Source organism: Micromonas pusilla (genome assembly GCF_000151265.4).
Source record: "Micromonas pusilla CCMP1545 genomic scaffold MICPUCscaffold_3, whole genome shotgun sequence".
Lineage (NCBI taxonomy): Eukaryota > Viridiplantae > Chlorophyta > Mamiellophyceae > Mamiellales > Mamiellaceae > Micromonas > Micromonas pusilla.
The window spans coordinates 1,193,498-1,207,304 of record NW_003315884.1 but is presented as its reverse complement, the minus strand read 5'-3'; the positions used below and the strand labels follow the sequence as shown (position 1 = coordinate 1,207,304).

At 68.0% G+C, this 13,807-nt stretch overlaps 7 protein-coding genes across 7 annotated transcripts in view; 3 read left to right on the top strand and 4 right to left on the bottom strand.

The window, feature by feature from the left end:
- Positions 1-2,320, top strand: part of MICPUCDRAFT_70921 (zinc finger/ABC transporter fusion protein) — a 4,523-nt gene extending 2,203 nt beyond the window's left edge. The window contains exon 2 of the mRNA XM_003057335.1: positions 287-2,320. Within this exon, the coding sequence (XP_003057381.1) occupies positions 287-2,167 (1,881 nt within the window). The 3' untranslated portion in view covers positions 2,168-2,320. The remainder of the gene's footprint in view (positions 1-286) is intronic.
- A 76-nt stretch (positions 2,321-2,396) lies between these two features.
- On the bottom strand, positions 2,397-2,891 carry MICPUCDRAFT_56483 (uncharacterized protein; the record flags this gene model as incomplete). Its single annotated transcript, XM_003056864.1, has 1 exon — positions 2,397-2,891. One exon carries the CDS (start codon positions 2,889-2,891, stop codon positions 2,397-2,399), a length of 495 nt encoding a protein of 164 aa, XP_003056910.1.
- A 101-nt stretch (positions 2,892-2,992) lies between these two features.
- Positions 2,993-3,971, top strand: MICPUCDRAFT_56482 (uncharacterized protein; the record flags this gene model as incomplete). Its single annotated transcript, XM_003057334.1, has 2 exons — positions 2,993-3,124; positions 3,259-3,971. 2 exons carry the CDS (start codon positions 2,993-2,995, stop codon positions 3,895-3,897), a joined length of 771 nt encoding a protein of 256 aa, XP_003057380.1. The 3' UTR covers positions 3,898-3,971.
- A 56-nt stretch (positions 3,972-4,027) lies between these two features.
- MICPUCDRAFT_62445 (uncharacterized protein) lies at positions 4,028-5,164 on the bottom strand (the record flags this gene model as incomplete). The annotated part of the gene is made up of 1 exon (XM_003056863.1): positions 4,028-5,164. The coding sequence occupies one exon, from the start codon at positions 5,162-5,164 to the stop codon at positions 4,028-4,030; it is 1,137 nt and encodes a 378-aa protein (XP_003056909.1).
- Positions 5,165-5,983: 819 nt separating this feature from the next.
- On the top strand, positions 5,984-7,345 carry MICPUCDRAFT_10516 (uncharacterized protein; the record flags this gene model as incomplete). Its single annotated transcript, XM_003057333.1, has 2 exons — positions 5,984-6,576; positions 6,646-7,345. Coding segments are annotated over 2 exons (1,293 nt in total), but the record flags the coding sequence as incomplete, so codon positions are not given.
- Positions 7,346-7,679: 334 nt separating this feature from the next.
- Positions 7,680-9,174, bottom strand: MICPUCDRAFT_14739 (uncharacterized protein; the record flags this gene model as incomplete). Its single annotated transcript, XM_003056862.1, has 2 exons — positions 7,680-8,776; positions 8,922-9,174. The coding sequence occupies 2 exons, from the start codon at positions 9,172-9,174 to the stop codon at positions 7,680-7,682; spliced, it is 1,350 nt and encodes a 449-aa protein (XP_003056908.1).
- Positions 9,175-9,336: 162 nt separating this feature from the next.
- On the bottom strand, positions 9,337-10,776 carry MICPUCDRAFT_56478 (major facilitator superfamily; the record flags this gene model as incomplete). The annotated part of the gene is made up of 1 exon (XM_003056861.1): positions 9,337-10,776. One exon carries the CDS (start codon positions 10,774-10,776, stop codon positions 9,337-9,339), a length of 1,440 nt encoding a protein of 479 aa, XP_003056907.1.
- Positions 10,777-13,807: the final 3,031 nt, after the last annotated feature.

Genomic DNA, 13,807 nt, shown 5'->3' with positions numbered 1-13,807 from the left:
GACGACGCAGAAGCCGGCGCCGAAAGGAGACAGCGAGGGCGGCGCCGCGGGCCCGCGTAAGCGCGGCGCCGGCGCCGGCGCGAAAGTCGCCGCCGCGCTCGAGGGCACGGAGTTTGACGACACCGAGGAAAAGTACGAAAAGGAGAAAAAAGACTCCGCGTCGCTGTCGGAGCTTCTCGGCACGGACGAGATCGACGAGTCGCAGTTGGACCCGAAAGAGCTCGGTCGGAGGCTCGCGGAGAAGAAGGCGAAAGAAGAAGCCGAGTCCGCCGCGCTCGTCGAGAAGGTGGCGAAGGAGAAGGAGGAGAAAGAGGCGAGAAAAGCCGCGAAGAAAGCGGAGAACGAAGCGAAACGCGCGGCGAAGAAAGCGAGCAAGGATAAGGGCAAGAAGGGCGGCGAAGAGGAGATCACGACGCTGGAGCAAGCCATGAAGGGCGTGGACGTCGCCGCCGCGGAATCCGCGCAGGCGGGGTCCGGGAAGATCGACAAGTCCGCGCTGAAGCGGACGGTCACCGGCGTGCTCGCGTCCCGCCCGACCGCTCGGGATATCAAGATCACAAACTTCTCCATGGGGATGAACGGCCGCGAGCTGATCAAAGACTGCGACATCGAGATCACGATCGGACGCCGATACGGCTTGCTCGGACAAAACGGCTGCGGGAAGACGGGGTTCCTGGAGTGCCTCGCTCGCCGCGAGGTCCCGATCCCGGACCACATCGACATGTACCACCTAAAGGAGGAAGCGGAGCCGACGAAACGCAGCGCGATCCAGACCGTGGTCGACGAGCTCAAGAACGAGCTCGAGCGCCTGCAGAAGCTCGAACAGCACATCATGGAGAACTTCGGCCCCGATGACGAGCGCCTCGAAGCCATCTACGACCGCCTCGACGAGATCGACCCGAATACGTTCGAATCGCGCGCCGCGGAGCTCCTCCACGCGCTCGGGTTCACCGAGACGATGATCCACCGGAACACGGAGGACATGTCCGGCGGGTGGAGGATGCGCGTCGCGCTCGCCAAGGCGCTCTTCGCGGAGCCGACGCTGCTCCTCCTCGACGAGCCGACGAACCACCTCGATTTGGAGGCGTGCGTGTGGCTCGAGGGGTACCTCGCCAAGTACAAGAAATGCCTCATCCTCGTCTCGCACTCGCAGGATTTCCTGAACGGCGTGTGCACGCACATCATCTGGATGACGCAAGGGCGGTTGACGTACTACACGGGCAACTACGACACGTATCAGCGGACGGTGAGGGACAACGAGATCGTGCAGCAGAAAAAGTACGAGAAGGAGCAGGCGGACATCGCGCACCTGAAGCAGTTCATCGCGTCGTGCGGTACGTACGCGAACGCGCGAAAGCAAGCGGAGTCGAAGCAGAAGATCATCGATAAGATGGTCGCCGCCGGGCTCACGCCGCCGGTGATCAAGGAGCGGAACTTTTCGTTCCGGTTCCCGGATTGCACCAAAGTCCCGCCGCCCGTGCTGCCGTTCGACGACGTCTCGTTCGCGTACAGCGGGAAGAAGGAAGAGTACCTGTACGAAGACCTCGACTTTGGCGTGGACTGCGACTCTCGCATCGCGCTCGTGGGCCCGAACGGCGCGGGGAAGTCGACGTTACTGAAGCTCATGACCGGCGAGCTCACGCCCACGAAGGGCAACGTCACGCGGCACCCCGCGCTTCTCATCGGGAAGTACCATCAGCACTCCATGGACGTCCTGGACAAAGAGTCCACCGTGCTGGACTTCTTCATGAAAACGTACCCGAACAACATGCAGTTCAAACGCGACCTCGACGAGTGGAGAGCGTATCTCGGACGGTACGGCGTCAGCGGGAAGATGCAGCTCACGAAGATTGGGGAGATGTCCGAGGGGCAGCAGTGCCGCCTGATTTACGCGATGATCTGCATGCAAAAGCCGAACTTGCTGCTTCTGGACGAGCCGACGAATCACCTCGATTTGGAGTGCATCGACACGCTCGCGGACGCGATCAACGCGTACAACGGCGGCGTCGTTCTCGTGTCGCACGACTTCCGGCTCATCGACCAAGTCGCGAAGCAGATTTGGGTGTGCGAGGACAGAACCGTGCGGCTGTGGAAGGATGACATTCGCGCGTACAAGAAGCATCTCACGCAGAAAGCGGAGAAGGCGGCGGCGGCGAAAAAGATTTAAGGGAGGGGGCGCGCGCGAGCGTTCCCTCGATATGTTTACTACGTAGGACTGGACGTAAACCCGAGGCGACCGACGTGACCTCGCGTCGATCGATCGTCTCGGTGGCTGTCACCTCGCGTCACCTGATTGAAACGAAAATAACAACCTCGCACGAGTCGCGTGACGCCGCGCGCGCTCTCGCGCTCTCGCTCTCGCTCTCGCTCTCCGCGCGGCGGCGCGTCCGCCTCCGTCACACCGGCGGGACGAACATCCTATAAATCTTCGCGGCGACGACGTCCGCCCCCCCCAACACCGCGGTCAGCGCGACGAGAGCGAGGACGACGATCACGCTGTCCGCGACGGTCGTGAGCCACGTCCTCGGATGGAAGAACCCGTGCCGCGGCCACCGAAGCAGCGGGATGCACTTCACCTGGTTCACGAACTGCCTCGCGATCCACCCTATGACGCCGCCCCCGCCGCCGCCGCCGCCGCCGCCGCCCGCGTTGTCGCTTCCCCCCGCGCCGCCGTCGGGGGCGTACGCGCCGGGCCCCCCGGCTCGCGCGCGCGCGATCGAGACGGTCCCGCGCTCGCGCGGAGGAGGCGCGAGCCACGCGCGGCTCGAGAGCGCGCGATCGACGCCGCGAGCGCGAAGCGCGCGAGCGCGCGAGCGCGGGCTTGCACCGCGCGGGGCGATCGACGCCCCGCGAAGGGGAAAGCCCCCCGCCGTCAACCCGCGCGCGCTCATCCCGCCGCGCCGCGCCGAACGAAGTGATGAAGAAATCAGTGCGCGCGAAGAAGTTTCGTTTCCGCGAGAGGCCGCGTCCGAGCTCACAGATCGCACGCACGATGACGCGTCTCCGCACGTGCTTGGCCCTCGTGGCCGTCCTCGCCGTCGCGGCCGTCGCGCCCTCGACCGCGGAGAAGATGAACCTCGACCTCGGCGAGCTCCTCGGCGGGCTCGGGATGGAAGGCTTCGGGGTGCGTCCGCGCTTCCTCGCGCGTCGCGATCCCTGAATCCCGATTCCCGATCGATCTCTCGCGAAACGATCTCACGTTCAACTCCTCCTCCTCCTCCTCCTCCTCCTCCTCCTCCTCCTCTTCTTATCACGCAGGGCACCGACGGCGGCGGCGGCGGCGCGGGCTCGTACGGCAGCGTCGGCGGCATGGGCATCCCGATCTGCGACCCCGGGGAGCTCCCCGCGCCGACGGAGAACCCGGAGTACAAGTTCGAGTGCAACGGATGCGGACCGAAAGGGATGCAAGTGAAAGAGAGCTTCGGCCTGTACAAGTGCTGCAACGGCCACGACCTGTGCTACAGCACGTGCGGGACGTCGAAGGATTTTTGCGAGAGGGTGTTCAAGGCGTGCATGGCGAAGACGTGCGACGCGCACGCCGAGCGCGCGGAGTGCAAGAAGCAAGCGGACAGCATGACGGGAATGACGGGCTTGTTCGGCGGGTCGTTCCACGCGCGCACGCAGAAGGGCTCGCCAGAGAACGGCAGACTCGGCGCGTGCGATTGCTACGCGCCCGCGGACGCGGACAGACGATGGGAGGAGAAGTTCACGGAGTTTTACGAGAAGCACTCGGACCCGCCGATGACGCTCGACGAGGCTGGCGACAAGGCGAAGAAGGTGTTGTCGACGTACAAGCCGGAGCAACGCGGGGAGGTGTACTACAAGATGATCAAAAAGTACCAAAAGTCCACGAAGGAGACGGAGTTCGTGTGGGACAACGTCAAGGCGGAGCTGTGATACCGTGGTACAGTACGTCGCGTTGTCACGCGGTGCGATGATTTATTCTTGGAGTACACGTACGTGTAACCTTCGGTTATCGTTTCGCGACGCGCGCTCGCTTAAGTTGAATCATCGCGTTCGCTGGCTATTACTGTTTCGGTTTCGTCCCTTTCACCATGACGAAACACTTGTCCTGCGCCAAGACCTCAACGTCCACGAGCCCGGCGTCTTCTAACATTTTCACCACCGCGGGCGTGTCCCAGAACGGCGTGTTCGGCTTCCACTCCTTCGCGTCGTACGACGCCGCGTCCGCGCACAGTCCTCTCTCGACGAATTTGGTTTTGATCGGCCCGGCGAGTACCACCGTCGAGGTCACGAACACCCCGCCCGGGGCGAGCACCCTGGCCACCTCGCGAAACCCTAACTTCGGATCCGGCCAGCAGTGCGCGGCCGCGCTCGCGTGCGCGCCCGCGACGCTGTTCGCCGCGAACGGGAGGTCGCCCACGTCCGCCTTGGCGGCGGCGAATTGCAGTCGCCCGGTCCGCGTCCGCGAGTCCTCGGCGATGATCGCGTCCAACGCCTCCGCAGCCTTGCGCGTCATCGCGTCGCTGTAGTCGCTCGCGATGAGCGTGTCGTACCCGGTCAGGCCCTCCGCGATCTTGGCCGTGATGATCCCGGGGCCGCAGGAGATGTCCAGACATGCCGCGGCTTCCCCGCCGATGGGCCGACCGGCGTCCGTCTGGTTCAATGCTCGAAGCGCCATCGCGGCCTCGCCCTCGGGTCCGGGGTACCCCAGCGCGCGGAACATCTGCCGGTATCCTTTGTCGTACACCCACGCCCCGAAGGTGGTCTGGAACGCGAGCTTTCGCAGCAAGCCCTTCTCCTCTCCGGCGTCCTCGCGCGCGAGATCGAGTACCGGGATGGGAAGCTTCGGCGTCAGCGCGGCGGCTTTCTCCCACCCGGACGCCCACTTCTGCACCCTCGCCGCGGCCCACGGCTCGAGCGCGGGGAGGAGCGGGAACAGCGACGTCCCGTTCCCGCCGCTGGACGACGTCGCCGCGTCGTCCTCGGACGCGGAGACGACGACGCGACGACGCGACCGGACCGCGACGATTTTCGTTGTTGATATCGCGCTCGAGGCTTTCGATTCATTCGCTATCCGACGCGAACCCGAGCGCGCGCCGGGAGCGGAGGACGATCGGACGCCGCGTCCGCGGCATCGCGCGCGCGGTCGAGGCGCGACCGTCCTCGCGATGGCATCCAGGCCGGTTCCGAAGACGCTCATCGTGCGCGACGGCACCCGGCGCGGCGCGTTATCGTATCGCCCAAAATAATATCGATCGTATCTCCGCGCGCGTTCGGGTAGGTCCGTGCAGTCACGGAATTCCGTGTCGATTTTTTCTATGGGCAAACAGTTATCCGTACGTGTACGAGTAGGCTTAGAGTTTCGGGCGAGGTTTCGCTGCCAGCGGACCGCCCGAGGGTTCCGACGAAGCCGAGGGAAGGCGAGAGGGCGAACCACGTCGGTCGCACTCTTCGCCCGCGCGGACCGGACCTTCCGTCTCCGCGCGACGCGAAGGGAACGCGGCCGCCTCCGCCTTCGACTTTCCGCGTCGTTCGTCGGCCACCACAGCATGGCGGGCGGCGCCCCGCCAGGGAAGGGCGCGCCGGAGGCGTCCCCAAGATCGGACGAACAACACGCGGCGCACCTCGAGAACGACAACCAACACGAGCAGCAGGTGAGCGTCGTCGGGAACGACGTGTACAGCGTCGGTTTCATCATGATGCTCCTCCTCCTCGGCATGATGAAAGCCGCGGCGAATCGGTGCACGTGCTGAGCGACGACGACGCGACGAGCGCAGCGGCGAAGGGAAACCGGTAGCGGAGATTTAGATTTGCGGCGCGGGACCTCGTCATGCCGCCTCTGACGGACGAGCAGCGTCTTCGAATCGAGGCGAACAAAGCCGCCGCGCTCGCGAAGCGCGCGGCGTCGACCCCGCCATCGCGATCGCCGCCCGCCGCCGCCGCCGCCGCCGCCGTCGCCGTCCCCGCCGAGCGATGCCGACGCCTCAACTTCGCCCCGCCTCGGTCCCGCGTCGACGGCGGGACGCACGTCCTCCTCTGGGTCCAATCCGCGCAGCGCGCGTCGCACAACGAAGCCCTCGAGCTCGCGTGCGCGAGAGCGAACGTGCACGGCGTCCCGGTCGTCGCGGTCTTCGGCGGCACCGCGGGGTTCCCGGGCGGCGGCAGCGGCGCGCGGCACCTGCGCTTCATGTACGAGGGACTCTGCGAGCTCGAAGACGCGCTGGCGAGAACGCGCGGGGTGCGCCTTCTTGGGTTCGCCGGCGAGGTCCCGGACGTCGTCATCGCCGCGTCGCGACGCGCCGTGGAGGTCGTGACCGACGCCGGGTACACGAGGACGTTACGGCGGTGGCGCGAGAAGGTGGCGGGCGGCGTTCAGTGCGCGACGACGGAGGTGGAGTGCGACGTCGTCGCGCCGTTGTACGCGCCCGGCGGCGGCGCCGGCAGAGGCGAGCCCGCGGCGGCGACGCTCCGGCCGAAGATATGGCCGCGGCTCGAGGCGCTCGCGTCGAGGGAGGCGACGACGACGACGCTCGCGCTCGCGGCGAGCGGCGCGGAGGAGGCGCTGGAGCTCGTCGGCGGCGCGGCGGCGATGGCAGCGTTTCCGCGGCTGCCGTTTTCCGACGGCGCGGACGCGTGTCTCGAAGCGCTGCACGCCGCGAGCGGCGGCGGCGTCGACTTCAGCGTCCCGCCTTGTCCGGGGTACCACGCCGGCGGCGAGGCCGAGGCGCATCGTAAGCTCGAGGTGTTCTTGTCGCGCAGGCTGGACGACTACGCGTCCAAACGCAACGACCCGGGGTTGGGGTTGCAGTCGCACTTATCGCCGCACATCCACTACGGGCAAATCAGCGTGGTGTACGTCACGCGCCGCGCGCTCGAGGTCAAAAGACGCGACCCGCGGCACGCGCGAAGTGTGGACGTCTTCCTGGACGAGCTCGTGATTCGCAGAGAGCTCGCGATCAACTTTGTCCTGAACAACCCGAAATACGACTCGTACGACGGTCTCCCGCGGTGGGCGCGGATTACGCTCGCGGACCACGCCGGGGACGCGAGGCGTTGGAGCTACACTCGGGAGGAGTTCGAGAGAGGGCTCACGCACGACGCGCTGTGGAACGCGGCGCAGCGGGAGTTACTCACGAGCGGGAAGCAGCACAACTACGTTCGGATGTACTGGGCGAAGAAGATCCTGGAGTGGAGCGAGGACCCCGCGGAGGCGTGGCGCGTCGCGATCGAACTGAACAACAAGTACAGCCTGGACGGACGCGACCCTAGCAGTTACACCGGCGTCGGGTGGTGCTTCGGTCTCCACGATAAACCATTCCCGGAAACGCAAATAGTCGGAACGTTACGGCGGATGTCCGAGAACGGCATGCGAGGGAAGTTCAACGCCGGGTTAAGCTCCTACTTGGCGCGGTGGAGCGAAAAGGGCCCGCGCGGGGGGATCCGCGGGAACTCGACCGCGGCGGAGGTCAAGGGCGGCGGCGGCGGCGGAGGCGGGTCGTCCACGCCGGCGGGGAAAGAGACGCGGCAGCGAAGGCTCGAGGAGATGTTCTTCAAGCCGCCGCCGAAAAAGTCGAAGACGGGGGAAGGCGGCTGAGGGGCGCCTTCGAATTGTACCAACACGTGTACGCGTAGTGTAGTAGCAGAGCGCACCGAACGATCGATTCTTTTAACGACGACGTCGACACACCTAACTTACGCTACGCTCGAACGCGCGCTCAACCCATGGCTAGCTTCTCCCTATCTCGCCGCTCGCTCATCACCGCCTTCGCGATCGCGTTCAAGAAGTCCAGAAGCTCGCACCGCCCGTCCCTATGCTCGATCGCGTACGCTAAAAACGGCAGCTTCCGCAGCGCCCGCCCCGACATGCCCTCGCACGCGGCCGACGCGCGCAACAGCGCCGCGTTCGCGTACGTTCCGTCGTTCACGATCCCCCCTTTCAACACCGCGGTCACGGTCTCGATCGCGATGCGGTTGAACCCCTCCGGGAGCGCCATAGACCCGGGGGCTTGGACCAATCCTTTCCCGACGAGCTCCAGCGTCGCGGAGTGCAGAATCGAATACCGGGCGCGCAACCCCGGAGGACCGATGTACGCCTTGATGTCCGCTCTGTCCACGAACGCGACGTCGATCGCCTCCGTGATGTTCGACGTCGTCAACACCATCGCGTTCGGGTTCTTCTTCAGCGCGTCGATCTGCGTCAGGAGCGCGTTCACGACGCGAATCGCGTCTCCGGGCTCGCCGCCGCTTGCCGCGGCTTTCCTCGCCGCGGCTAAAGATTCAACCTCGTCCACGAGCACGAACACGAGCTGCTTCTCGTCCTCGCACAAGTCTTGAATCTTCTGGAACAGCCGCCCGACGAGCTTCCCGGACTCGCTGAACCACCGGCTGAACAGCGAGTGCGCGTTCACCTCCACGAGCGTCGCGGACTCGTACGTCTTCGAGAAGGCGGTCGAGAGACGCTGCGCCAACGCTTTGCACATCGTCGTCTTCCCCGTCCCCGGGGGGCCGTGCAGGAGCACGACGCGGTTCCACGCGATGAGGTTGGGGTCGACCTCGCGCTCGCTGAACAGCAGCGCGTTCCCGGCGTATCGCGTCAGTCGAGTCTTCACGTCGGAGTCGAAGACGAGAGACTCCCACAGGCCGTGGAAATCGCGCGACGGGAGCGTCCACTCGCGAAACGTCGCGACGTCGTCCTCGCCGTCCATCTCCTCCCCGGGGCCGTCCTCGTCGAGCTGGTACGCGAACACGCGCAGGTCGAGCTGGTGATAGCTCACGGGCGAGCCCTCCGGGATCCTGAGCTCGTCGAAGTCGCCTGCGGAGGGAGGGAGGGAGGGAGGGAAGGGTCGACTGAGGGAGGGAGGGAACGGTCGACGTGCGGTGCCCACATTTGAATCCGACGCGACGCCGCCGCGCTCGCGCGGGCGGGAAACGGCGCGGGATGCTTCGCCGGGACGCACCGAGGTCGGACACGACCGCGCTCTCGACGTTCGCGTGAAGGAACGCGTTCGAAGCCTCGCTCGGGATCGCGAGCGCGAAGCCTTCCTCGTACGGGACGACCCCCGACGCCTCGACGTGCGAACGCATCGCGGCCTCGACGTCCTCGCGCTTCGCGACGCTCGTCGATCGCATGCACGCGTACACGCTCAGCGGCGCCTTCCGCGCGGCGTTCACCGCGCTCGTCGGCGCGGGGGACGCCGCCGCGGTGTCCATGTCAGCCACCATCGGGGACGACGCGGTCATCCGCGCCGCGCGATCTGAGCTTCCGTCTGCCGGCATCTCAACGTTCGTGCAGTCTGGTGTCGCGTTGAGAGATTCTCTGCTCAAGTTAGACCAGACTAAGTCCGCGCAGCTACTAAGCTCGCGGACGCGCTGCTACACGCGCGCGGACGCGTCTAAATCCCCCCCACCCTTCCCCACCCCACCCCTCGCCCTCGCCCTAGCCCTCTCGATCAACACGTACGTCCCGCACCCGGCCCCGAGCGGCATCAAACACGCGCACAGCGCCGCCCACCCGATCTCGTCCAACGCGACGCCCGCGCACGCCGCGACGACGGCGACGGCTCCGAACGACGCCGTCTCCGCGACCCCCTGCGCGCGGACGCACTCCGCGCGCGTCAGCGTCGGTGAACACTGCGCGGGGGTCATCATCCCGGACCCGGACACGAACAGGAGGTTCCACGCGAGCCCGAGCGCGATCAGGATGGCCTGGAAGACCCACAGGGAGACGCGACCGTCCCGCGACGACGCGTCGCCGCCGCCGCCTTCCGCCGCGTAGGTGAAGAAGCCGCACGCGACGTACAGCGCGCATCCCGCGATGGCGACGACGTCCGGGCCCAGGACGCGGACGCAGTCGCCCGTGCCGAGCAGCCCGGGGAGGAACATGAGGATCATGTGGTACTGCAGCGCCGTCGCAGCGTCGTCAAACGAGTGCCCGGCTTTGATCATCGCCACTGGAGCGGCGGACATGACGACGAACATCGCCGCCCACGACACGGCGACGCAGGCGAGGCCTTTCCTCGCGGAGAAGGACGAGCGGAAGAGCTGTTTCAGAGGCGTCGGCGGTAGCGGCGGTTCGTCTTCTTCGTATGTTGGTGGCGGTTCGTCTTCTTCGTCGCCTTCGACCGAGACGCCGCTCGCGCTCTTCGCCGCCGCCGGCCCTTCCTCGCGCAGCGGCAGCGTGAACATCACCAACGCGGCGTAGCATCCCGCCATCGCGAGGAAGGACCCGGCGTACTCCTTCTCCAGCGACGTCCTCGACGCCTTCGCGAGCTCGGGACCGACGAACGCGGCGATCGTCCCGCCCGCGATCCCCACCGACAGCGCCCGCGGCTGCGACGCCGGGACGACGGCGGCGGCGGCGACGAACCGCAGCTGCTGCGACGCGCAGTTCGCGACGCCCAAGAGCGCGATCCCGAGGAAGTACGGCACCCTCGCGGTGCTCAGGAAGAAGTCAACCGTCGCGAGGAGCGCGCCGGCGACGCCGAGCGCGCCCGAGACCGCGACGACGACGCGGCGGCCGCGCGTCGTCGCGAGCCGCGCGAGCGGGAGGGAGACGACGCTCCGCGTCGCGAACTCGAGCGCGAGCGACGCGGTGCCGAGGCCGCGGACGCCGGTGCGCGCGATCGTCGCGACGACGAGGGTGGACACGATGATCCCGAACCCGCTCGTCGCCGCGGCCTGCGCGAGCGACGCGAAGACGACGTCGTGCCAATCGCGCGGGACCGATCGCGACGCGACTCGCGCCAGATTTGCCGCGTCGCGGGTCGTGGTCACCGAGCCGCCGCGCGCCGTCGCGCTCGCCGCCGTCGCCATCGCGCTCGCGCTCGCCGCCCCGGCCGCCTCGTCTACGCGCGACGCCTTCGTCATCGACGCATCGCGTCCGGCGAAGCGCGCGCGACAGCCTGTGATGACGCGCCGCGGACTGCGACTGGAAGACGCGGCCGCCGCGAAACGCGCCAGCGCCAGTATCTTATAGCCAGTCGCTTCCGGTCGTTGCGGGAGGACAGGAAACCTTGGCGCCAGAATCGCCGGCGCGCGCTCGAGATGGAGGCGACGGAGGCGGAGCTCGCCGCGGAGGCTGAGCTCGCGGAGGCGACCGCGGAGGAGCGCGAGGACGCCGAGCGCGGCGTCGCGTGGGCGGAGGACGGACGCGGCGACCCCGCGAAGCGGAAGCGCGCGTCCGCGAGATCTGATCTCGAGGCGGCGGATCCTTTCTCCCACCGCGGCGCACGCGTCGACGCCGCGGGGCGCCCAGCGGGCCCCGCGAGGAAGACGCCGAAGTGGGCGCTCATGCTGGACGCCCCGGACGCGACGCCCGGGAAGCGACGCCGCGCGCGCATTCGCGAGCCGTCGACGTCCTCCGAGGACCCGCTCGGGGTCGCCGCCGCCGAGATGGCGTCCGAGTCGGAGCTCAGCGACGCGGACAGCGACGTCGAGCTCCTGGACCAGGACGACGGCGTCATCCCGCGCACGCGATCGACGGGGCCGCTCGACCTCGCGCACGGCTGGTCGCACCTTGAAGACGAGGCCCCGCTCTCGCCGTCGTGCACGGGTCGGGGCGCGGCGCCGAGCTACGACGTGGGCGTGCTCCTGCGCGCGATGATCGGCGGGTGGAAGCGCCGCCGGTACCGCCGACGCGCCGGCGCGAGGATCCGAGAAGATTCTTCCTCCGGCGACGCGCGCGGCGGCTCCGGACGCGATCTCGCGCGCGTCGCGGGCGAGGCGGCGGGCGCGCACGCGACGCTGCGCGCGCTCTCGCACGCGCTGAAGCTCAGCCCGTTCACGCTCGACGCGCTCGTCGCCGCGCTCGCGCGCGACACCCCGTGCGCGCTCGTGGACGACGTCCACCTCGCGCTCCTGGGCGCGATCGCGGTTGACGAGATCGCGACGCGAAGAAGAGGCGCGCGCCCGCGGCGCGCGCGCGACCGCGACCACGACCACGACCACGACCACGCGGACGACGACGCGCTCGCCGACCGCGCGCCGACGGACCCGCGCGCGGAACCCAGGGACGGCGCGGAGTATCTCGACGCGCTGACGTGGCCGGACTACCTCGCCGCGCTCCTCGCGAGGCAGCGCGCGACGCGAGGCACGCGGCGCGTGCCGCGCGCGCCCCTCGGGAGTCGCGGCGCGGAGTACTACGCGCTGTCGCCGATGGAAAAAGCGGAGATTCTGACGCACCTCTGCGACGAGGTCTTGGACACCCGCGCGGCGAGGGAGGTGATCAACGCGCGGCAGGACGACGAGATGAACGTCTTCGGGGAGGACCGCGACGACGAGACGGAGCCGGAGCCGGGCGGCGCGAGCGGCGGCGGCGACGACGACGACGAGTCCCGCGGGATCGTCGACCTGGGCGTCGACGTCGTGAGCGTCGTCGGCGCGCGCGTGGAAGTCTTCGGCGACGAGGCCGAGGGCTTGGACGGGTCGTGGTACGGCGCGGAGGTGATCGCGTCGCGCGCGGCGCGAGGTAAAGGAGGTCTGGCCAGCGTGAAAGTGCGCTACGACGAGCTCCTCGCGGATGAGGAAGAGGAGGACGACGACGACGCGAGGCGACTAGAGGAGTGGATCGACCTGGAGACGATGCGTTGCGAGGATTCCGCGCGACCGCTCAAGTCGTGGCACGGGCGGCGGTACCTCCCGCGCGCCCCGCGCGTCCGCCCGGCGCCGCCCGTCGTCGAGAAGACGGACGCGCGAAGCCCGGGCGACCGCGTGGAGGTGTGGCACAACGATGGGTGGTGGTACGGCCGCGCGATCGAGACGGAGGATCCGGCGCCCGCGTCGGGACGCGTCGCGGTGTTCTTCCCGGCGGAGGGCGCCACGCACGACGTCGCGCTCGAGGACGTCCGCACCGCGCTGTCGTGGCGCGGCGGCGGCGAGGACGGCGGGTGGACGTACGCCGGGACGGAGGAGCGCGTCGTGATCGCCGCCGCGGCGGAGTCGACCGCGTGGATGGACGCGACGCGAGCCGGCGACGCACAGCTGTGCGCGACGGAGGAGAAGGAGAAGGACGAGAATGAAGAGAATGAGGAGGAGGAGGAGGACGCGCACCACGACGAGTGCGACGCGTGCGGCGGCGCGGGCAGCCTCGTGTGCTGCGACGGGTGCCCGTGCGCGTATCACATCGCGTGCGTGGGCGAGACCAAGGCGACGCTTCCGGACGGGGACGAGAAGTGGTTCTGCCCCGAGTGCGTCGCGGTGCCGGAGACGGTCAAGGTGCGTCTGCGTTTTTTTTTCTCTCGTCGCTTTTTTCTTCTCTTCCCCGTACCCGCCCTCTTGAGATCACGCGGCGGCGCGGTTCTTTCTCGACGCGTCGCCGCTCGACCTTTCTCGCTTGGAGGGCAAAAGAACGCCCGTGACTTTAGGTGGACATTCCAGAGCGAACCGGACGTTCACAAAGGCCCACGCCACATCTCCCGGCCGCGCCTCGCCGGCGGCGACGCGCGCGATACGATCCGATCCAATCGACTCACTCGCTCGCGCCCCCCCCCCCCCCCCCATTGCCTCCTTTACCTTCACCACAACAGGACGACCCCCGCATGGGAATCGCGCACAACCCCCCGCTTCGCGTCCCCCAACTCGGCGCGGACCCCAGCGGGCGACCCTACTGGGTCTCCCACGGGAAGGTCTTCTGCGCCCACCCCCGCGAGGGCGCGGGCGGGGTGACCCCCCTCCCGGACGAAACCCCGTGGGGGGCCTTCGCGCGTCTCGGCCCCCTCGTCGGGGACCAAATCCCCCAACACCCCCTGGACCCCAAAATGTTCCCCCTGTTGAAACACACCGGCCCCGTGACCGAACCAGGGATCCCGAAAATTGAGAACCACCCCAGGACCGCGTGGGAATTGGC